Source organism: Aulostomus chinensis, chromosome 9 (assembly GCF_037954235.1).
Source record: "Aulostomus chinensis isolate RoL2024-O1b breed Wild chromosome 9, RoL_Achi_v1.0, whole genome shotgun sequence".
Taxonomy (NCBI): Eukaryota; Metazoa; Chordata; class Actinopteri; order Syngnathiformes; family Aulostomidae; genus Aulostomus; species Aulostomus chinensis.
This window is the reverse complement of record NC_141328.1, coordinates 5,218,115-5,241,698: the sequence shown is the minus strand read 5'-3', so window position 1 is coordinate 5,241,698 and position 23,584 is coordinate 5,218,115. Positions and strand designations below refer to the sequence as shown.

Here is a 23,584-nt window from a genome sequence, read left to right as displayed (position 1 = left end):
TTCTTGTCATTTCATCGAACACACACATTACTGAGAAAATAATTTATTTAGAAAACAACATTGTATGAAATTATATGCCTGCCATAATCTATCTATCTATCTATCTATCTATATATATATATATGTATATATATTAGCTTTGAAGTACTAGTGCACAAACAACTGACCTAAAGTGGTAGGCTATAGGTAAAGAACTGCTTACAAGTTCCTCTGGCCCTTTTGTGGAATCATCTGTGTAGTTCTCCTTCACGTACAGCAGTATACTGTGACTAAACAAAAACGACAAAACAAACATGCATAATCCTTCATGTAACATGATGTGGCTTCAATATGGCAACATTGCTGTGTTAGGTTCCGCAAAACCAAATGAATGTGCAGTCGTGTCGTAAGGCTTTTTTTTTGTATAGATAAATGCTTTCCCAGAAGTCCCATTGTTCAGCATTAGAGGTCATTACTGTGCACATTGCACATCTTCTCTCTTTGCTGCGCTGCGTAGAAAGCTTCTCCATGAATGTCCGGCATCTTTAATTAGAGCAAGTATCCACGGCACTGATGGGTCTCATTCAGGCAAATCCTCCGGAGTTCCAGGTCATAGAAATGAGCGTGGAATTTTTGTTCATCCAGCTACAGTCACTTTCAGATTCCGCTACAGTTGAAAAGTCTTCATTCAGCTGACGGTTGGTGTCCTAGCATTCTATTGTTCTTGATAGGTGTGTTAGCTTACGCTGGTTGTCAATCACCTTCAGGTTCTGAATGTACTGCCGGATGCTGCTGGGACTCCGCAGGAGAAGGACGTGGTCAGAATCTGGGTAGGTAGAATAAACGAAAGTGAGGAAAGAAGGGAATTAGTGCAACTGTAATCAGAAATCAGCTGTTACCAGTTATCTTCTTTCGTGATATTGTCTGATCCATTTTATTCCCTTCCACTCATTCTAGTAGTAGATGTCGCTAAAGGTGGCTTATTTAATCTGCTTTAGCTGCTTCCTCTTCATGCTGTCTTGCAACACACCTCCAAGCCAAATCCTTTCCAGTCTGTCTATGAGTTCATCAGTGTCGTATCTGTTGTTGTTGTTGCTGACTCTGTTCTGTCCCCGATGGGGGTCGCTGCTGCTGCTGCTGCTGCTCTCGCTGCCTCTGGCTCTAGGGAGGTCCCAGGACAGAGCCATACTGCCAAATGAAACCTATTGTCGTGCAATTCATTTATTTTCACAAAGTCGTCCTGACAGAACTACAGAAATGTTAAAATAGGTTCTTTCAGACCAGGGATCTGTTTCATAGTGACCAGAATGTTGGAGAAAGTAGTTCCTCTTTTGCCAAGTCCAGACCACTGGAACTGGTAACCATTTTATCAAGAAAGGTCAAGGAACCTTTTCAGCTCCCACCACAAAGCTGTGTCAACAGCAGCTATTCACTCGTAATCAGGAGCCCTGCAGCCGACCTGTGTCACTTCACCATTCACGCTGACAGTGCAAACATAAACAGGGAAAAAGACCCTAGTAGGAAAAATGTTCCTGCGTTCCTAGAACTGTTCAGCCTGAAAGCACCTGTAACCTGTGAAAGAATCTTGTCATTTTACGGTCAGCGCAACTACGTAGTACCACTGACAGTGACTCTGGATTTAGCTTACATGTGGATATGCGGGTAGCAGGCGCTTCCAGGAACATCCGATCCGCCAGTCCTCTCTGAGGCGATGAAGGCACTGCAGGGGGGAAATTGTTCATTTACCTGATAAATGAAATATCTAACCTTCCCGGGTGTCGGTATGCCTGCAACATGACGGGCTCAACACTCACCATACGGCTGGCTCCTGCAACTCCGTACGATTTTCACCGTCTTGGCAATCATACGCTGTGACAATGAGCGAAAAAAGAGAAATTGCTACTTATGTGCTCATATGTGTGAGGAGAGTAACGAAGCTCAACTCTTCCGTCTTACCATCTTCTCAAAATTGACTAACTTCTCTACATAGTTGGGGTTTCCCTCATTGATGAATGTCATGTCTGGGAACAGAAAACATTTTGTACAATTAGTATTGTGGTTATTTTATTGTGGGACTGTATCACATTCATACATGAAACTATTATGTAATATTACCTTTGAGCAGCAGAGGCATGAAAGGGATGTAAGGAGGACTGAGTTTGGCAACAGCTAATCGGTAGGCCCTGTGGTTGCGTGACGGATCCTAACCGAAGCAAAGAATAGAAGACCAAAGCACTTGTGTTAAATCATAAAGAGCGGAGATTAAACTGAATTTCAAGATGAGAAAGACATTTAAAAAATGATAGAGTGAACAGAAATAATGTGTCATTTACCATCAACCTCTCATAAGCACAGTATATCCTCTTTGTCTTGCCGGGTATTCGCTGTGAAACACGATAACCAGCAAAATATGAGTGGAAGTTATTCTTTAATAATGAGCAAGCAACAACTATAGTCATGACATGTTGGCGTTTTCTAACCTCCCAGGTCTTGTAAAGTCTCTGCACTGAACTGTTGCTCAAACCGAACATCACAGCGAAGAATGAATTCAGATTCTTCTGCTCCTTTAATCTGTGACAGCAAGGACACGTGGTAACACACAAACATGTCTCAGAGTGAAAATGCTGGCTTTAGAGTTTGTTTTGAGAGTGATCGGTTTAAAGGATGTCTGTGTTCCCAGGGTTCTGTGTTCCCCAGCTCAATATATCACACGATGGGGTAAAGGCTATGACACGTATGGCCCTGAGAACACAGATTCACTCTCCAGCAGGTTCTGCGGGACTGATTGATGTAAATGAAGATTTCATGTCCACGTTCAACATAGATTTACTCTACATAGTTGAACATTTCACCAGGCTAATATTTGCTAAGCAGCTTTAAATGCACGGTAGACTGGCGATGATGGAAATGCAATTCATTCATAGATATTAGCCTGGGTAAACTGGTAAGCGGTAAACTCTGACATCCTGTGACACTAGAGCGCATTCATCTCTCTCTGCTGGCATGAATGTCTTCCCCAAATATTACTGTAACCCTGCTGACGCAATGTCATGCTCAAAGTTTCTTTGAAATCCATTAAAATATGTTTATCAAATATCCGATATTTAAATGTGGCTTACACAGCAGCGATCTTGACGAACTTCTTGAGCAGGATGGCTCGTTTCACCAGGTCCTCGCAGAGGCACAGCTCAGTCACCACCCAGTACTGCACCTCGTTGAAGTGACGCACAAACCGCTCCAGGTTAGCTGTGATGGCGCCTGGGAATTTATGACGTCCGAATACATAATGTATGAGCTCGGCCTGTAGAAACACGAGTTTGGATGAGATTGAAAATACAGACAAAAACACAGGAAAAGACAAGCAGGTGTTTAGAGGCCACCGCATGAATGCGATCAGAGAAATGTGGTTGCACTCGAGAAACACACACATGCTGAGAAAGCTCCTACCAAACATTTTGAAGCAAGGTTTCTAGTTTAGGAGTGACCCAGGAACATCTCAGGGCAACTTTGACAAAGAAAGAGACAAAAACCTTTACCTTTCCAACCCTGTTGATGGGTATGAAGTATTGTTACTGCATAAATTCACTTATTAAGATGCCCTTGTTTAAAAAATGAACATCTCTTCTGAAAGAATAAAAAGTTCTTAGGCCTAGTTATGCAGCAGTAATCAGTAATGGGTGTGGACATCCAGCGGAACTGTATCACAACAGGAGTGAGGAACTGCTTGTATGATGCTGATGGAAAGTTGAGACACAGCCAGCTTCCATTTGACAAATATTTCCATGTTGTGATCACTTTCATTTCTGCGTTACTGCGTTGGGTGGGAGACATGAACTCATTCTCTAAAGAGATTCACTGCAAACAAGATCCCTGCATGATCTAATCTGTAGCACTGTAGTGGACTATAATCACCCACATGAATTCAGAGCTGTCACACAATGAGTTGAAGCTAAGCTGTAATGCTAGGTAAGCATTACTTAAACATAATTATCCAGTTAGCAATTTTTTTTAGACCTGGATTATAAAATGTAGAAAATGTAAGTAACACTTCATCCACACCCTGCCTCATCCCCCATATTAACCTTTAAAGTTACCATAAACACCACTAGTAAATGATTAGTAGACACATTAGTTACCTATGCTAACAGTTAATTCAACATTATTAACAATTAAGAAAGCATTAACTTCCTGTGAGCAATGTACTTTTATATTAAAGTATTACCAGAAACTCTTGCAACACTTGCAAGTCCAAATACTGATACTTCATATTAAGATGTCAATTTTTTTTCTATGACCCAAAATCACAATTCCCTTGAGACAAAATTTCCCATCTGTACCAAGTGTGGCCCCCACTGTCCCCAGACCCCTGGTTTGAACAAGGACAAAAGACCAAAGACCCCTTTAACAGGAAAGTGGCAGAAACCTCAGGGAGCTCAGGAACCTCTCCCAGGATGGACACTGCTTTCTATGTATTATGTACTTCAGTTTACCCATGAATCAATCAATCTTGAGGGCTAACGTTCTGTGCTAATAGTTCTTCTCCTGCGGGATCTACTGACTGTGAAGGAAATCAGAAGAAAACGTCACAATTCTAGGAATTTCATCTGAATTTTGTCACCAGGAGCAACACTTTGCACAAGAAGGCATTGTGAATGCAACCCCTTTATGAATGTAGCAAAGCTGCTATCGAATAAAAGCATGCCCTGGGGTGTGGGAGACAGATAGATGATAGCAAAAAAAGATAAGCAGTCTCCTGTTGAAATTTGGAAATGTCTTTAATGCCACATTCAGTTGAGGTTTTACTGGCATTACAGAACATTAACTGATGGACTCCTGACTGGCTTTTTTAGGGTTAACAAGCCATTCAGTATCAGTAAACATGCTGTGGTCCCATGTAAAATATACTGACCAACCTCATGCATGGCAGTGAACAGCTCCCAGTCATAATTAGTGAGTTCACTGGCAATGTCTTTGGAGCTCATCTGTTCAAGGAGGTCAGTCGTTGCTCGTTCTGGACCCTGCTGCACTTTCAGGGGCACCTAGTAGTGCGGGGGGGGGACAAAATGATCAGGAAGCAGGTCAGGATATATTACAACAATGTCACCATTACAAATAATAATGCACACATAAAGAAAGGAGTTTTTTTCTTTCACTCAAGACATAATTCACAGAGACCAACCAACTCCTCACCAATTGTTCCACTTGGCTGCTTGTACAGATGAAGAGTCTCTCGTTGAGTCCCAGGGCGGTGAAAACTGCAGTAGCATCCAGCTTTAACTGAGCTCTTTCTGTCCAGTACATAAAAAAAAAAACCTTTTTAGCACAACAACCTGATTAAAAAAACACTAGAAAATCAATCAACGTGACATTCACTTGATCAGAAAATGATTGAATACGTAGCTTTAAATGCTTTATTCTGTCCAATACACGAAAACGGGTTATTCAATTAAAGGCACATTTTAAATTTCACCTCCAGAGGAGTTCATCTTGACCAGGATGTGATCGCCACCAGGTTTGACGATCGATGACAGGACGTCCTGTACAGATGTGTTCACCGGGAGCATCAAAGTCAGAGGTTTGTTGTCTGGCCTGAAAATCTCATACAGAACTGCAACAAGACGAGACAGAAATGTTAAAACGTGTCGCTTTGATGACTGACGATGTGATGTGTGTTACAAGCACACACAGATACTGTGAATGAGCTTGCTTGAAGTCCCTCTATGCTGTGACATCCATATCTAATATTACTGATAAGGTAGATTTGAATGTTTGAGCGAATCACCTTTATCGTGCGCTTTGATTGGTTGTAACCTCCCCGCCTGCTCCTCGCAGGTGGAAAACCAATCAAACGGCTGGTTCTGTCGAGGGTAGCAGAGTGACTCAGCAAGTCAGTGACATTAAACTGACAAGTGACAACAATATGACATTAACACTGTTCTCACTAAGATGTACATCTGATATGAATGTTCTGTAACCTGTTGTCATTTGCAAAAAAAAAAAAAAAACAGGAAAGAAAAATCTACTGGAAGACGCTTACTCTGCTCAGTGAATGATATCCATTCTCCATCCTGTTAAGATATTAGGAGATGACAGCGTTAGATAAAACACTACATTAGATTTGCTTGAGTTACGTCTAGCAGATGTGACAACATAGTAAAGGCAAGTTACACTTTTGTTCTCCTTCTCTCCCTGAAATGTTCTTTCAGCATGCTGGACAGGCGGGAATCAGCCGCCACCTCCTTCTTCAGCCTCTGTGGCAGCACAAACACAAAAGAGGGACATAATTAGTGATAGGTCAAGCAGGGAGGTCCCTTTATAGTGCAGTTTGCCATAAATCCTCTGCTCACACATGCACATTACTTGTTTTACCTCAATAACATGCACACTGACAACAACAACAACAACAAACATTTGTTGCACGCAAGTGAGTAAAGCTGTCTTCACTGTCTTTACTTGTGAATTTACAGCAGCCGTAACAACGCGGTGTTGTTTTCAGCTCGTGGTGCTAGCGTACAGGGCTCCATACACCATTTTACAAATCCTTCTCTACCAGGAAAATTTGCAGGATTTAACTTTCTGGGTATAAAAATGACAGAAGTCTACCTCTAAATTGTTATTGACAAATATTCATTTTTCTATATCAGTCTTCAAAGAACCACATATTCATATCATATTCATAATAGACTGGAACAGGTGAAGCAAATTTACAAAAACTTCACCAAGCCAGGCTATTTTTCAAGTTAATTTCTCTTCCAGGAAATTTTAGTATGATTCTAAACCGAATAATTGAACTTGGAGACTCCTGCTCTAACACTGAGGTGGAAGTCTGTTCTTAGGTGGGTTTTTCTAGATTTCTCTGGCTGTAGACACACATTTTGTCACAGTGATGGCATCTCAGCTGCGTAACTGTACTCATTCAACTTCATAGTAACAGAGTGTTGTCTGATCCATATGTACTGAGCACTTATGTCATACTGTAGAAATGACTACTGACTTAGTGCTCCTCTTTGGGAACATCAGCATGTTTTTTTGGTGTTGCTGCTGGTGTGATCCAGTCACAAGATGTTCTCTGGTTAATATTACTTTTTGTGTTCATGCATCATCAAACGCTGAGTTCAGGGACTGTCTGAGAAACAAGCGTGACCAAGATTAATTGCAGCCTCACCTCCAGAAAGGTTGAAGCAATTGGGTCCTCTCTCAGCAAAAGGCCGTACAGCGCCACCCACTGTCCAATCAGCTTCACTACCTTCTGCTTGGTGTTCAAAACATAGGCAGCCTTCTCCTGCTCTGAGCCTTCAGAGAGCTCTGCCCGGTAGGTGATATGGAGTTAAGGACTAATGGTGCAAGACAATTTTGGCAATAACAGAATATTATGTATATTTAGTCATGGCGATTAGATCCTCTTACTGCAAACATTTCACATAAAAACTGACATTGTTTGTTAATATTGTGTTATTATAAGCATCATTATACACACGGTTGCCAAGGGCAGCAGTTTCCAAACATTAATTTGGAAACTAGTTTGAAAGGCATCAGCGGAAGAGAGCTTTCTGCCTCCTGAGTTTCATTTGTGTCAGAGCAGAAATGAGCTGCACAGATGGACCTTCACAGGATATTGGTGCAGCAGCGCAGAACACAGCTGACTGGACGGCATGAAGACTTTGTGGGTGAGGAGAAAATCACTCGCACAGGGATCTGCAGAGGGACAAACATCACAACATCACATCCCTCCTGAATCACTCCAAAAAAAAAAAAAGGGAACAAACAAGTTGATGCATGCAGGCTCCCACCTATAGCATCATTGGCATTAGAGTCCAGCTTCACTGTTTCCAGCAGGTGCTCTAGGATTTTCTCTGGCGTTCCTGACATTACTGTATACCTGAGCAAAGCAGGACAGACAAAGAACATAATATTTAACGTGAGAGTAAATCCCCAATGCACCAAAAATCACAACAATCTACATCGACAGCTTTTGCACTAGCTGTTCTTGTGCCAAGCGACATTATGGAACCAGCATTTGTCAACAACCAAACCTCCTTCTCTCTGCAACAACGATAAAACTCAGACTCTGCTGACCAATCTCTCAGTATTGATTGTTAACTCCCTGAAAATAGGCTCTGCAGTGAGCTCATCATTCTCAGGTGCCATTTTGTGTGAAAGCTTTGAGCGTTAGCTTAATTACAACCCTGCTCTCAAGCTCTCTCACTGCATTGCATTGCGCTTCAGAGTTTATGTGTGTCTCAAAATGGACTTTCAGAAAAGCAGCAAAAAGCTTTTGATGTAATCACTGTTCATCCAGAAGAGGAGTGGGAGGAGAACTTGGGAGAATATCACACCAAAGTGGACGGAGGCTTGGTATTCATTAGTTTGCTGTTTAATTATAACATACCACATTATATATCTATTTAATAATCCTTGTGTAGTTGGCGGATTTTTGCCTAATGCTCACAAGCACAAAAAAAACACCCGATCTGGTTGCTGTCATGCAATTGATTCTTAATTCTAAGCCTTAGGGGGTTATGTTAGTGTCAGTGTTAGGGTTAGGTTTAGGGTTAGGGTTAGAATTAGGAATAGGAAACACGAGCTCTTTAGCAACCCTACTGAGCCTACTGGGCATTAATAACATTGGGTCAAGCAAATGAATACGTGATCATAGCCACTTACAGCTACTTGTAGGTAGAGTAGGGCCCTACTAGACCGTGTCAGTGGGATTATGGTATCAGGATTAAGTTTATTCAATGGCATGACAGAAACCAAATCAGCTGAAAAAAATGAAAATTTGTTGAAGTCTTCAGGTAGTAAGAGGAGGAGAAATTAAGATGGGTGTAGTGGCAAATGAGTGGAAATTGTTTGACCCAAAAAAGGAGGCCATCATCATCATCATCATCATCATCATCATCATCATCATCATCATCATCATCATCATTGCCGCCTTGTTTATATTTGCTTAAACACTTCCAGGACTGATAACAAAGTCACGGAACAAAGCTGGGTGGAAGTCCATTTCTTTTCTAGCTGTCAGATAAGAATCCATTAATACGACTTAAACCATGTTTGACCAAAGGATTGCTGCACTTGTGCACTATTGTAGTGTGATGACGTGTTTGGTTTTGTATGTGCCAACACCCAGGAGGAGCAGGGTGGTAGAAAGAAAACGTGGGTAAACAATGGCAGCTCTCTCACGGTGTTATAAAAACGCGATAAACTATAAAATTCAGTCATTCATATTCAGGACTTGATATAGGAGACTATAAAAACACAGACCGATTCAAATTGCCCTCTAAATATATCATTTGATCATTGATGTTGTTAATGCACTGGTGCAGATATAGAAAAACTATGATAAAGTAGCATCACACACTGGGTTGCACCAGCAGTTTATCTACACATTTTACAATCACAGCAAATCAATATGCTGCATTTACTCCGCCGGCTAAGAACGAATCAAAACAAGATTTATTCATTTCATGGGCTCCGTGTGTGACGCGACACTACCGGGTGGGTGGGCCCTGGACCCCACACATCACGTAAGATCACGTGTGTTAATTGAAAAAGCAACGTGCATTATCTGACTGTGAAAGGGTGAGGGAGGAGAGAGAGGGAGAAGGGGGAGAGAGTTTTAGACATTTGAAATCTTAACAAGAGCATAAACATTCTAAAAAAGTGAGTAGACACTGTTCTTTATTCAAACAGGCATGCAAAAAGGTGTTAATGTGCATTTACCCTCCGATACAACCTGAGGTGGCGTATGCTGTATTTCGGGACTTACGATAAATTGCAAACCTGCTTGTGAAGTGTTTTGCCCCAAGAATGATCAGAGTCTCTCACTTGCTGTTGTTTCCTGCTCCTCCTTGCTCCGCTGTGTCGGCACTCTTCTCCAGCACGAGCACAGTTTTACCATGCTCTTCCAATCGCACTGTGTTCGCTTCCACATCCTAACGTCCAAGAAACAAAGAAACAGGGACAAGGAGTTACAGCCGTTGAAGAAGTCAAGGATAGGCACATGCTGACACTCAGAAGTCGGACAAACCTTCAGAATACGTATAAAATCCTGTTTATCCACGCGGAGGAAGTGGCAGTTATCTTCTCTCAGGATTATGGTGGCAGCACGAGGAGCATCATTCAGCAAAGCTAGCTGCCCAAAGTCCTCACCCTCATGTAGTGTGGTTACCAGGCCCTGTATACACACAGTACTGTCAGCATCACAACATACCAGGACCGAATTCCAAGGTAACAGAGCATTATATTTTCATCCATTACCTTCCCGTGTGTGATCACATTTACTGAGCCTTTCCAGATGATGTACCAGGAAGTGCCTTTGTCCCCCTGACTGAACACTTCATCACAAAAAAGACAACAGTGACCATTTACAGACATCTGCATAAATTATATGTACAATATCTTTTATTATGTTCAAATTACTTTCATATTGATTACAAGGAGATGGGAAGAGAGGAGGAGAATGAGCTGGACACATTATGACCTGATTACTTTCAATGAAGTCATGAATTAATCATTTTTTAAAATTAATTATAGGCTTTTGAATATATAGTTTAGGGTTCACATGGTTTGGTGGAGATAATACACATAGAAGTCATTGTTACTGTGGCTCGTAATTCTTGAAATGCACACTATAGCTTTAGAGCTCACAAAATTCAGAGTAGTAATAATATACGTATATAAAACAACCTGCATACTCGAACAAGCTACATGGTGAGGAATACGCACGATGATATTGCACGAAGTCCAAGCTGATTGTGCTCTCCAGACTCAACAGTTTCAGCTCAGAATCTCAGATTTAGTGCGTGATACTCAAACCAATCAGGAACCAGAGATGGCTGTAGTCATTGATTCTACTTGAGTGGCGCCCTGAATCCCAGAAGTGAGTCCCCTCTCTCGTCTCAAGGTCAGTGGAATTTTGAATGTGTTTTTGAGTAAATGCCTGACATGGTTGTGGTTACAATCTTAAGAGATTTAAATGTTTTGCTCTGTGGTGTAAAACACATCGGTTAAAATCACACTCATAAATTACAAAGCTTTCTTAAAATGGGAAACAAGAAGCTGAACGAGACCACAGAGGTGGCCACAGATAATAAATGTCATCACACAGAAAACAGAAGATGCACCAAACTTGCTTTGGTGATGCTGAGGTTGTGCATCGGCGGTGTAGTTCATTCACAGCATAAAGTTAGCTTGGTACATTCATCAATCGCATTTATGCTTCAAAAAGCATGGAAGTGGTGTAGAACATGCAAGTCCCATAAAATTTTGTTTGCCGTTATTTTTCGTCAAAAGTACAAAATCCAGTGTGAAAATCTCACTGACTTGTGGTCGAGGGAACTGTGGCGATGCTAACTTCCAAGCTGCTGTGTAACAAATCAAATCATATAACAGCAAAATATTGATTATTTGCTTCTCCATTATACTGCTCTAGCAGTTGTGCAGAAAGGAGGTTTTGCGGGGCATTGATGCACATCAGAGCTTCAGTATACTGAGGTTCAGTTGCCTCTCGACCACTCAGGCTGACACACTAGCAAAGCTGTCACACTCACAGACTGTTCCGGCCTTGGCATGTGATTCAAAGACCAGCACTGCAGCCAGCTCCTTACGCACCTACGGGCACAAAAAGGCAAGAAATGACTGAGGCTCCATTGATAACTCTTGTTTCCACTGTATTTTCCGTTAATGTTTTTTTGGTAAGTGTATTTTAAGAATAAGAAGCAACTGGTGCATGCTTTGGATGATTTTCTCACAATATGAAATATTTACTCTCACAAATGATAAGAAACTGCATCAACATGTAATAATGTTGACACAAGAATGTTTTGGCAAAATTTCCTTATGATGGTATAAGTACAAATGTTTTAGATGAAAGGTATATTATTTCCAGAAAACTTTACTAAACTTCAATAGTAAGACTATATCTATAGAAGATTGTGCAGCTACATCAGAATTCGAGACAGTGGTTTTAATCAGGAGATATCAAGGGTAATAACAGGGACTGACAGAGGTGGATAGATGAGCGGCAGCCTTGACGTGGAGCAGCTCCTCGTAGATGACCTCCAGGTCCTCAGCGCTTCGCTGACTCGGACTGAGCACATTCAGAACAACACGTTCAATCAGCCACAGACGCAAATGAAGAGGTAAACAAAAGCGGCATCATGTAGAATGATAATATAATAGTCACAGAGGCACTGGGCTTGTTCGAGATACAAAATACCATATGATCAATATGTACGGACATCAAACAGACTTCCCTGTTCCACTCAGATCCCCACAGACCCACTCTGGTTGGATACGCCCACATATGGAAGCTCAGTCTCATTGCTCTTAATAGACCTGCTGCTAACATCTTGGTGCCAGATACCACAGGACACATTCAGAGGTCATGAGGGGTCAACGCCTCCAACAGGTCAAAGCTGTTCTAGCAGCTCAATATTCTGCTGCTGGGATTACATTTTGTGGCTGATCAGTGTCGTTTGACAGTTTTTATGCATGTAGTATTTAGACTGAACATACTGACCATTTGCGCAGAATCATAGTGAGCAGAGCATCAGGTCCCAGCTGAGACAGCAGCGAGAGACCCTCCTGCAGCTCGTCCTCTGAGTCCTTCTCATTCGTCGCATGATTCAAGCCAAACTCAGAGTTCTGGAAGCGGTAGAACTGGGTGTCCTTGTCGTGAAAGTTCAGTTCATGTTTCACTTGATCGAGGCAAAACAGAAAGAGGAAAAACCTAAACTTAATAACAATTTGGTGGCACACAGGTTAAATGATCTATTTTCTTCTTCTCAATCCAGGCATTCAGGTTCCACAACACAACTGCTTGACCAAATCCTGCTCGTTGGCATCCATCTCAAACTCAGATTTAGCACTAAGAAACATGATCCCTTCAGCAGATGAATGTGAAAAGAGCTTTCCAATCCTATAATCTGCATGTAAGTATTTTAGCATAATGAAGTTCGGCAAAAAAGAAATAACAAATAACATTTTGACCTTGTAGTGGAATGGTGCTACCGTGTAGCAACTCAGCAGGGATAAGATAAATGTAAATGAGTGCAAATCTATGCAGCGATCCCCTTCATTTGAGGATGAAGTGTCTCTATCTTGATTGGAGCTGTCTGTTTCTGAAAGACAATGCGCTGTTCATCCAGTCCAAGTGGGAATGGAACACTTGACTGAGTGAGAACAACTAAAGCAGATGCCCTCGCGGACTCAAGTCACCAGATTTCAAGCTCCTCAGACATGTTTGATAAATTCTTGAGTGCCGCCTGAGACATCATTAGCAGAATACATTAAAAAAGTACAGGAAAATGACAGGATTTCATGCATAATCAATATTCATTCTGCAACAGTCCATGCAAAAGTAAATAGTAGAATTACCACATAGCGGTTGTATGTCTCTGGTATGTCTACATAACTGTGATTAAATGAATTAAAAAGTGTGTTAATTTTGTTTTAATAAATAAGCCTTTGCCTGGTTATGAATTAGTCTTCTCAACAAGGGAGATCTATTTTTTAAAAGCTCAATTCATTCTATCCTTGAGTACAAGAGGACATTGGTTCCCAATTTAAAGAACCTACTGTGTGTTGAGGCGACAGTGACCTTCGAGCACCAAAATCTTTTCGGTTCATCCTCCGTCCAAGTGGATGTTGGTGCATGATTTCATGAAATTCCTGAGACATCATGTTAATGTGGACCAGATAGATAAACCTCCAGATCTTGGCTGCACGGAGATCCAGAGGCATCCATCTGTGTTTTTGTTCTTAACCAAATGCAGCTGACAAATACTGTCTGGTGTGATGCAGACTGAAGTATATATCGTTTATTCCATTTTCCTTAAGACATGATTCTTCACTTTTCATTTCTTACCGTGAAGGAGGACTCCTTCATCCACTAAGACCTGCCACATCCCAACCGCCTGGCTTCTTGATTGAAGTCCTTCATTTTGTTTCAACAGCCAATCAACAAGTTCCTTGCCAGAGCAACATTGTCTATGAGAAAAATTTTGCATGTTACTTTGCATGTAATTTACAGTTTGCATGTAATTTACGAGCAGGTGATGCTACCTGTGTGTTTTGAGGTGATATTTTCGATCACGGATCAGACCGGGATTCCTCTCGATCATGACACTGTACACTGACCTCGCTGCCTTTACAACACGGTCTGAAAGAAACTAGACCAGCATAAAAAAAGGGATTGAGCAGTTAAACAAATAGAATCTACCTGTGGTAACTGGACTGGATTAAGTGATGAAATCAGCTGAGAGGAGTGAGAGAGAGCTGCGAAGACACAGAGGGAGGAGATGTAACACACAAGGTTGTGTTTACTGAAAAAGCCAACTTCTGTGCTGGTGAGAATCATCTGTGAGAAAGAGGGAAAAAAGGGACTCGTATCTTCACATTTCTCATCAGCTTGGAGATCATTTGTGATCTGCATCAACAGCGTGAGTGGAGATTTCTGTGGGTGTTGGGAGCGTAATGTTGTGTGTGTGTGTGTGTGTGTGTGGGTTGTAGGGAGAATGTGTTAAAAACGGCTGTGTTGAACCTTGCTATGTTCCCAGCCCCTACAACTCACTCTAAGGCTGGCACGCACAGACGGCAAACTTTCCGCTCCGACCACCCTCAATGGAGTTCCTTTCAACTCTCGATTTATTTCCTCCTCACTCCCCCTCACATACACACAACTCACACGGCTCAGGTCTGAAACCCAAAAAGAGTGCAGACAGGGGTGAAAACCTGTCAGCCACTGATGCAGAAGCAACGCTTACATAACAAGACTGTGCTCTAATGTGGCTGATTGAGACATTTTCACGCTTTACACTTATTCACACATCAACAATATTTACTGTCTCAATGATTACTTCCCCCTCATGCCTCTCCTGCACCCGGTCTTGTGATTCCACGAGTGACTCAGATGGTTGTCTGTTTGTTCTGCGGATTTCCCTCTGGGCTCTGTTATTTGTCCAAGTTGGGGGTCTTGGGATGCACACAGATCCAAACAGTGACCATTTCCCATTTCAGTTTTTCTGCTATTATTGTAATGTGAGGAAGCAAGTGACAGAAACTGTCCACTTCCTTTGCATTTTTTTTAGTCTTTTGCAACTCAAACAGGATATAAAAAATGCTGATTTAGTGACACTATGTCTCAATGATGCCAAAAACATTCATTGCTGTTTCAAAATGAAACAGGTCCGCTTTCACACATCCATCCATGCACAAGGTTGCAGGGAGCTGGAGCCTTTCCAAGCTGAGGTGAGAAGCAAAATTCACTCTCAGGACGCCAGTCAATCACAGGGCTCCCATAGAGAGGCAGACAATGTTTTTGACATGTTTTGTCTATGGGAGGAAGCCGGAACAGATGAAGAGCACCCACGCAGGAACTCCTTGCCGTGTGGTGACAATGCTAACCACTCCACCGACATACCACCTCCCCAAAGTTCACATAGGACAGCTAATTATAAGGTGCAACTATAATGGTCTACTGAGGGTGAACTGAACAGGGCACAAGGGCATATTTCAATATGTCATCCCCAAATCGGCCTGTTCCCAGACCTGACATCCTCAGAGTAAATACGCCCTGAGGCGTCTGCTGTGCCCTGTTGGAGTTATTCCCAGGAGTCCATTTTCCTCTCTCATAGCAAAATTCTCAGGCACATCAACTCAAAATTCTTGATGGGGCCATTTTCCATTACCTAAGTCAGTCTTTGCAAAAACAGCCTTGAATGCCATATTTCTCAGCCATGTAAACACGCAGAAAATAGAGTCATTGGTTTCATGCAATGTTTTTGTTGCTGCAATTCATTCCAGCGCTGCCTTTCTGTGCTGTGTCGTTTATCATCTGCATGTGGGCCACCCATTGCCGTTATCTATAAAACTAATAAACCTGGTGTTGCGCACGTAATTGTTCCAGCTGAGTTGGATTACAGAGCAAACACCTTTCCCACAAGTGCACCAGTCAATGTCACAAAGTACAATCCCCAGCCAGTCAGTGTGAGAAGAATAAAACTGATGTATGAGCCATCTGTAGCGTTTGGACAAGCAGCCATAATCCATTTTATGACTTGCCTCAAATCTGCTGTTGAAGTCAATCTACAGCCGAGAGCCTAGAAAGTCTCTCAAAAAACCCTTTATTTTACCTTTCGAGTCATACACAGGTGTCTTGAGCGCACAGAGAAGTCCCCCATCTTAATTCTTTGTGACTACAAAAAGCAGGTAGCGTCAGCCATGCACATTTAGCTTCAAGCTAACACCAACTGACAGCCAACAGCAACCACAGTAACACAATGACTGCAAAGTAATACAAGCAATACTTCATTCAAAAAAGTGTTTTCTTTGTCTCTCAAGTATTCACAGAGACAAGTTTTTCCTGCATCACTTTTTGGTGACTTCAGAATGAGAGATGAGTCAGCCATGTAATTTTAGTTTGAAACTAATGGGCATTTATTGCTAACAAAGGCAAAACTACCCAAAAACATATTTCCAAATCTCCAACTCATCCTCCAGTATATTCCACATCCTCTTAATTCAACTGTTTGCTGGTTAACCACAAAAACTTTGATTTGAGCTAAAAACAAATGAACACTTCAGCACAACCAGGTGGCGCACTGAGTTGAACCAACTTGCTCGAGCTGGTCCGTGCTCATTCAGACACTTGTTTGTTTTTAGCTCAAATTAAAGTGTTGGTGTTTTACTGCGTATATGTCCGGATAAAAAGAAGCGATGGAAGATGCCCTGAGTTCACCATCAGTTGCCTTTAGCATCAAGATAATTGTAAGTGGCTGGCTCTTTTTGCATTCTGGATTTTGCCACAGAATGGCTGCCTATCCAGTGTGTGGTGCAGTGACGCTTATTATCACACGGGCTGGAATGTGGCCATTTGTTCGGAGGGAGGTTCCGCTTGTCTTTATCACTGCACAATCATGTATTATTTTCATTAACTTTGATCCGGTCCTGGCTGAAGCAATTAGCTTTTTGAAGTGTGTGGTAATTAGTTTGATTTCATGCATTTGCACTGGGTTGACTGCTGATGAGAACAGTTATCCACATCCTCCATATTTCTCCTTGTGGGCGAGACGTTTCTCTTTCCAACCTTGGTGGGCTGTGTTGTGTAAGAAGCAGCTATAGTTGAACATAAGGAGCTCAAATGTGGCTCTGTGCACTGCAGATACCAGTGAAAAGATGCTCTGTAAGCTCAGAAGATTCCAAACTTTCCTAGTGGTTTCACGGAACATCTCCCACTTTTCTGCCATGGTATTGGCAGGGCCCTATCAGCCTGTTGGTCCAAGACTTTGGTCTCATATCTCAAGAAATATTGGATGGATTGTCATAAAATTTTTGTCAGTATATTTATGGTTTTATTAGAATGAGGCTCTTTGTTTCAAGTTTACTGTTTCTTCACAATTATTATTTTATTATCGCAGAGACTTCAGATTAATATTAAATGTGAATATAGATTTGTAGCTGTTAAGCACATGTTCAAGTGTGTTTGAGTTAGCATCGGTATCAGGTCAGGTCTGGGAACAGGCTAGGAGGGATGAGGTCTCCTAGTCGAGGCCCCCTAGTTGATGACCGTGTCTGAAGAAAAAAAAAAAGAAAAGCAAAGAAAAAAAAGGGCATAATCAAGTGGAGCATATCAAAAACAAGTAACCGTGTTATTATGCTATCTGAATGCTTGATGCTGACTTTTGGATTCAGGAGCTGAAACACTCCATCCATCCAGAACCATGAGACACCCTGGACAGGTCACCAGTCCATCACAGGGTCACATATAGAGACAGACAACCGTTCACGCTCACAGTTATCGCTAATTTCGAGTCTCCAGTTAACCTGACCAGCATGTTTTGAGCATGTGGGAGGAAGCCAGAGTACCCAGGGACAACCCACGCTGACAGTATTCAAACTCCACACATAAAGGCCCTGGCCAGCTGGTGAATTCGGACCAAGGACCCAGAATCTTCTTGCTGTGACGCAACAGTGGTAACCACCACACCCCTGTGCCACCCAGACACTAACGATGAAAACACTAATTGTAAAAAGCACAAGCAAACATGCCTCTAAGAGGCTGGTAACATCTGCTACTGTTTTATATTCTCTGTTTAGAGCAAAACAACATTCAAAGAGGCTGATACTTTGAGTGCTGAAAGTCTTTCCATCTTGTTGTCTTTGTCAACTCCTCTGAGGAAGACCAAACATGATTCATTTTCCAAGTCAAACCTTGTTATCAGTGCATTAAAGGTTCTCCTCTTAGCATGCTGTCGAAGACGCAAAGATAAACCGTTGTGAGGGGCCTGGGCTGGGTTCAGGAGGGCGGGTGGGGACTGGAGCTTCAATTAACTACAGGCCCTGGAGTGCCCTTTAGACTCCTTGTGACTGCTTGCCCTGCTAGGAATGTGCTTTTAAAGACTCGCTTGAGTAGTAATGCAGGATATTATAACAACAAAAGAACAAGTTCAGCAGTTTGAGAGGATGCAAGCACTGCAACTCTAAATGATGCCAGAGGTCGGCTCTGCTCAAAACAACCATGGAAGTGAAAACTCCAGGTTGCCCACGATTCCATTGGTCCCATTCAAGCATTATGCCCACTTAAGTCAGTATCTGTGGTCGTGAGTTAAGCGGATGAGAATGGTCTTCAAATGGACAAATATAAAAGATTACAATTGACTTTTAAAAGTTACTAGTTGATGATCAAATGTGATGATCAAGCTAAAAAAAGATTCTTGATATTAACTGTTGCAAATGTCCAACGTTTTCAAAAAAAATTGGGGGAGGAAATTACATTTAATCTGGGATAGAATGATAGTTCGTATATAAATTCTAAGTTAATACAGTTTTTAACATGTTGCACATCCATCAAATGTTCAATATGTTGAATGACAGAATTAAATTAATCAATTAACTAACTTAACTTATCTCGACCAACTTTAAGGGCGTGGCACACACATGTTATTCTTGACCCTGAGGCTGGGTTATGGTTGTTTCTATCACTCGAGATGTACTGTTGTTACACATTAAAAATAAATTGATCAGCATTTCCGGCTCACATTTTTGTCTTTCGGACTACATTGAGAGGACAGGATTCATATGTATATTCATAACCAAACAACATAATTAATGAGCATCTTTTAATCTTTTAAATTTGCTCATTCAAGACCTCCAAATAACCCGTGGTTTCAGCAAGGCAAAATAAAATCCTCCGATCCAGATCTTTTCTACAATCAAATCTATTTTTCTTCAATTCTTCCAAATTTCATTGAAATCCATCCACAGCTTCAACTTGCTGGAAGACAAACAAACAACTGCCTGTGATCACATTAACCAAAGCCAATTCAAACCAAAGCTGCTGTTTTCCACTAAAACCGATCTGGACACAAATGGACTCTTCATTTCACCGCGCCAACAAGTCAGGTGAAAATCTGCATGGCAGTTTTTGCATAACCCTGCAAACAGACCACTAAACAAGCACCAATGAAAAAATGACCTTCCTGGCAAAGTGCCGATAAACATCCTTATAGTCACTTTATGAACGATGACAGCTATTGACCTTGGAAGGCATGAGTCTTGAATGCTAATCTTCAAAATGATTTCTTCATCATGAACTAATGTCTTATAAATGAGTTGTTAATGACAGGTATTGTGTTACCTCCTTTTTCGCATGTCACCGTGTCTCTTGTTATTGCCGGCGCAGATCAGTGTTAGCAGTGAGGAGTTGCTGAAGCAAAGCTCACCATCTCTGATATACACACCTGCTTCATGGTGTCCTTTGAATTCAGGGCCTCTGGCAGTGGAGTCTATGAGAAAGAGGGAGAGACGCCATCACTACTGAGCCATTTCTTCATATCTACAATAAAGCAGATAACTTGCTTTGGAACAGCATTCCTCAGGAACTAGCTGAACTGCTCCTTGATGATAATCTGGCTATGGCTGCACCAAATAAACAAGCTGGCTAGCTGGTCTGTCTAGATAGAAAAGAGTAATTATTTTCTTTTCATTTGGATGAAGGTTAACACAAATACATTATCTCGAGCTGTGCTGGGTTGCCATTGTCTCCCATGTGGTGTGGGTGGCTATCGAGAGTGTGTAATGAAGTGGGGGACAGAGTGCATCGACATCAGCAAAGGAAAGTACATAGCCTGTCGCCTGTTTGTTTAGTGGAAAGGTTGCTGTTAGCCATGACCGACGATTTCTCGTGAAAAGGCTTCAATCTTGAAACAGTTTACAGATGAGGTGTGCTGCTATTGTCAAAGATATGGAGATTTAACAACATATTATTTCTTCTTATTTCCAGAACTTCCTCGTAGACGAGTCAGACCAACCTAGACTAGAGTCAGACTAGCCTTTGACGAGAGTCCACTAACCCTGGCTTAAAAAACTATTTAATTCGACACTTTCTTTGTGTTGCCACTGTTATGAACCTTTTGTAACCATAGCAAACACGTACTCTAAAGGTAATTGTATTTCATTCAAATCTCAGGGGAAAATGTAGGTCATTTAAGACCATTATTGAGATTACATTTTCCCTCTAGATCTGATAACATAGTGTTATGTCTGGACTCACACAATATGCAGGAAACAATGGCTAATAGATGCTGCATTTCACTGACTATGGAGTTCATATTGTTGAATGGGGTGTGGAGACAGTGCTTAGGTAGGCAGCACGGCTGCCATCGCTGGCTTGACTGATCACGTGGCAGTAATGAGCTCCTGATAAACATCTGTTTTTTAAATGTTTGACTGGCATGTTTTGTCTGGTCTCCAGCGCAGCAGCTACGGTGTGTGCTTGTCGCATGATCGTCTGACTGGCGTGCCGCCCATTGTTTTTCCGTGGAACACACATTAGCTCATAAGCAACGATGATCGGTCCCTCACCTCACAGCGTTGCCGGGGCAACTCAGTCCGGATGAAAATACACGATCATGAAAGTAAAAAGGGTTTAAAGGTGTTTCTGACCACATGAAAGATGCATCAATCTGATCAACGTATAGCTTCCTGTGCAACCCTGCCACAAGACTGAAAAAAGTACTTTTACTGATACTGAAATCACACGTAGAACATCGTCCAGCAATCAAGACTCCACCAAAGCAGCATGCTTGTCCCTCGCGTGAACAGAAAATGCGTTAAAAAACAAAAGAAAAATCTATGTATTTCCTCACCTGAAAAGAAGTAGACAGTGTTAGGTTCCTTTACAATGTGAAGTATTTTCTTCTGCTTTGTTTCCAGGTTTTGTTTGCATGCGGTATTAACATGAGACCAGTTTCTTTGGCTTGATGTGCCTGGCTGCCTGTGTCAAAGGGGCCAGCAGCACAGCCCAGTTCCAGTTTAATTAAGCTCATTTGGCAGTTCATTTTGGCGGCTATTTTTTTTTTATTCATTCTCAGTCTGGCATCAAATGTTCTTGTCAATTTTCATCATCCTGTTTTAATTAAGTCAAGTTTTAGTGGGCTTAAAGTCTGAGCATTTTAGTCTTATCTTTATGGAAGGGAACCATAACTATTTAAATGGACTTTTATCAATGAATGTACAATCATTATTTCTTAATGTGATCCTTAATGAGTCTCGGTCTCCTCCTGAGCTGATTTTCATCTAATTTTAGTCTTTTCTCTAAAATGCACATTGGTTTTTTTGGTCGCATTTTAGTCAGCCTTTTAAATTTTAGTTGAGTTAACAGAATCTAAAAATAGTAGTCCGAGACTTTTTTATTATTGTCATCGCTTTCAATTTGATAGGATGAATAATAATGAACCTTATGGCTGACATCTTACAATGATTGACAAAAGGACAGGACACCAATAAAGCAACCCACGTGCACTTTCTGCATCTTCACTTAGCAAACCCCAAAATAGGTAATAAATCCAATCTGGTTCATCAGACGCATCGAAGCAGGAGAAAAGTTGTTTCATCATCACCATGCCTCCATTCGACAACTTGAACCGTACACTTTTGTGTAAACTGTTTTTTGAAGTGTTGACCTGGGGAGGACATCCTCTGTGGTGTTGAGTGTTCTTGTGTAAAATTTATTACACGTGAGATAACCTGAATAAACACAAACTCCCCTGATTCAGTCGCTCCAGTCTTGTGACATTAGAGAAAATGTCCAGCGTGTTACATAATGTTATTGTTAAGTTCAGGATGTTGGGCATGGCACAGACCCGAATCCAAACATAGCTTTGGACTATTTAGTTTTCATTGTAAATGAATCTTTTGAGTTTCTTCTGTAAAATTAAACATTAATATTTAGCTGGCAACGGTACAGGATACGGTCTGTTGACATTTACAGTCTCTTTGACCTCTTCAAGTCAAGTAAATTTAGAAGCTAAGAGCCTTACTGTTCTGTGTCTTCCTGTGACCTGGAAACTGAAATCTCCCTTCTTTACAATCTTCAAAAATCTCCTCTGTAATCTGAGCGGGGGTGTTGTGCTGAAAACGAACAATAAACAATACACTATTTATAACTGGAGTTTAATAAAAACTGTTTACCTTCCTGTGTGCCCACACTCAGACTGCCAAAACAATAGGGTAAAAAATCTGCTTCAGTTTACAGGAAACATTGTTGAAAAATGTTGTTTTTGGTGACTTTAACTGTTTCACGGAGGAGGTGAGAGGCTGAAGACTCCAAACCTCTGACAGATGGCTTTAAATCCCCCATGTCTCAGATATTCCCTAAACACAATGATAGTGCATCTCATTCTAATACACAGCGATCGATTCATCATTCATTTTAAGATCGAGGGAGACAAATGTGAGACAAGACAAGTTATTAGTTAATTTAAATAAGCGCTACACCACCAGGGATGTGTGTAACTAATGCTGCATTTTCATCACTCTCATCTTTTCTGCCGTGCGACACAAGCGGTTCGTTTCTCTCGGTAATTATTGAAGCGACATACCCAGCTGATGCCCCGTATCATCGGTGTCTCCACTGAGCCGCGGTCCGGGAAAACTTGGTAGTTGTGACTCCGAAACAGATGCATCTTGTTTCAGATATAAACAACCGACAAACAACTTTCCAAGTCACAGGATCTGCACACGGACTCTGCACCCCCAGACATTATTCACTACACGGTAGATCTGCTCGTTACTGTACAACACCGGACGACGGTGCCGCTTGGGGACTCGGCATGCTGTCCCAGTATCAAGGCGGGATTTAACAGGTCGTCCCCGACATCCAAACACGGAATTGTTTCTTCTCGGGATGTGTTCGCCCCAGTGAGGTCAGGCTGTGAAGCTCTCACCCATCCCTCGCAGGACCAGCGCGCGTTGTTGCGTGTAAGAGCTGTTTGACATGGACCAGAGACGTCCCCTCCGGCATTCTACCATAATTAATGACGTTTGATTTATTGCGCCTGAGGTCCATGCTCCATTATGTGTAAGTGGACAGATCCAGACGTTTCACTTTGTCTGTTATCAACGGCGTGCGCCGACTGGTGCGAGAAACCGTTAAAAAAATAATTAAATATTAATAATAACATATATCACAAAAGTAATCATATTTTATTCGAGGGGCCAGAGTGTTCACCTGGAATATAATGTAATTAGGCATAGATGCTGTAGCCTAGTTGCCTGATTTGCATCACTCGTGCCTGTTCATAGTGGAGCTGTGGTAAGAGCT

At 41.7% G+C, this 23,584-nt stretch overlaps 1 protein-coding gene across 1 annotated transcript; it reads right to left on the bottom strand.

The window, feature by feature from the left end:
* Positions 1–13: 13 nt before the first annotated feature.
* Positions 14–23,371, bottom strand: rapgef3 (Rap guanine nucleotide exchange factor (GEF) 3). The gene is made up of 27 exons (XM_086213290.1): positions 22,863–23,371; positions 19,722–19,766; positions 14,047–14,153; positions 13,850–13,971; positions 12,503–12,680; positions 11,986–12,070; positions 11,532–11,592; positions 10,240–10,316; positions 10,010–10,156; positions 9,808–9,914; positions 7,770–7,858; positions 7,596–7,674; positions 7,145–7,295; positions 6,148–6,230; positions 6,017–6,047; positions 5,762–5,837; positions 5,450–5,587; positions 5,170–5,267; positions 4,893–5,018; positions 3,099–3,280; positions 2,460–2,550; positions 2,313–2,363; positions 2,095–2,182; positions 1,936–2,000; positions 1,794–1,848; positions 1,628–1,699; positions 14–805 (listed from the first exon to the last, which is right to left on the bottom strand). Exons 1-27 carry the CDS (start codon positions 22,944–22,946, stop codon positions 687–689), a joined length of 2,607 nt encoding a protein of 868 aa, XP_086069416.1. The 5' UTR covers positions 22,947–23,371; the 3' UTR covers positions 14–686.
* Between the last annotated feature and the right edge of the window lie 213 nt (positions 23,372–23,584).

Excerpts from the sequence above, each read along its gene's own strand:
- rapgef3 (XM_086213290.1), bottom strand. The coding sequence starts at position 22,946 with ATGCATCTGTTTCGGAGTCACAACTACCAAGTTTTCCCGGACCGCGGC. Across the intron at positions 10,157-10,239 it reads ATGTGATCACACACGGGAAG|GGCCTGGTAACCACACTACA; the intron begins GTAATGGATGAA and ends GTGTGTATACAG. Across the intron at positions 7,675-7,769 it reads TAATGCCAATGATGCTATAG|ATCCCTGTGCGAGTGATTTT; the intron begins GTGGGAGCCTGC and ends GTCCCTCTGCAG.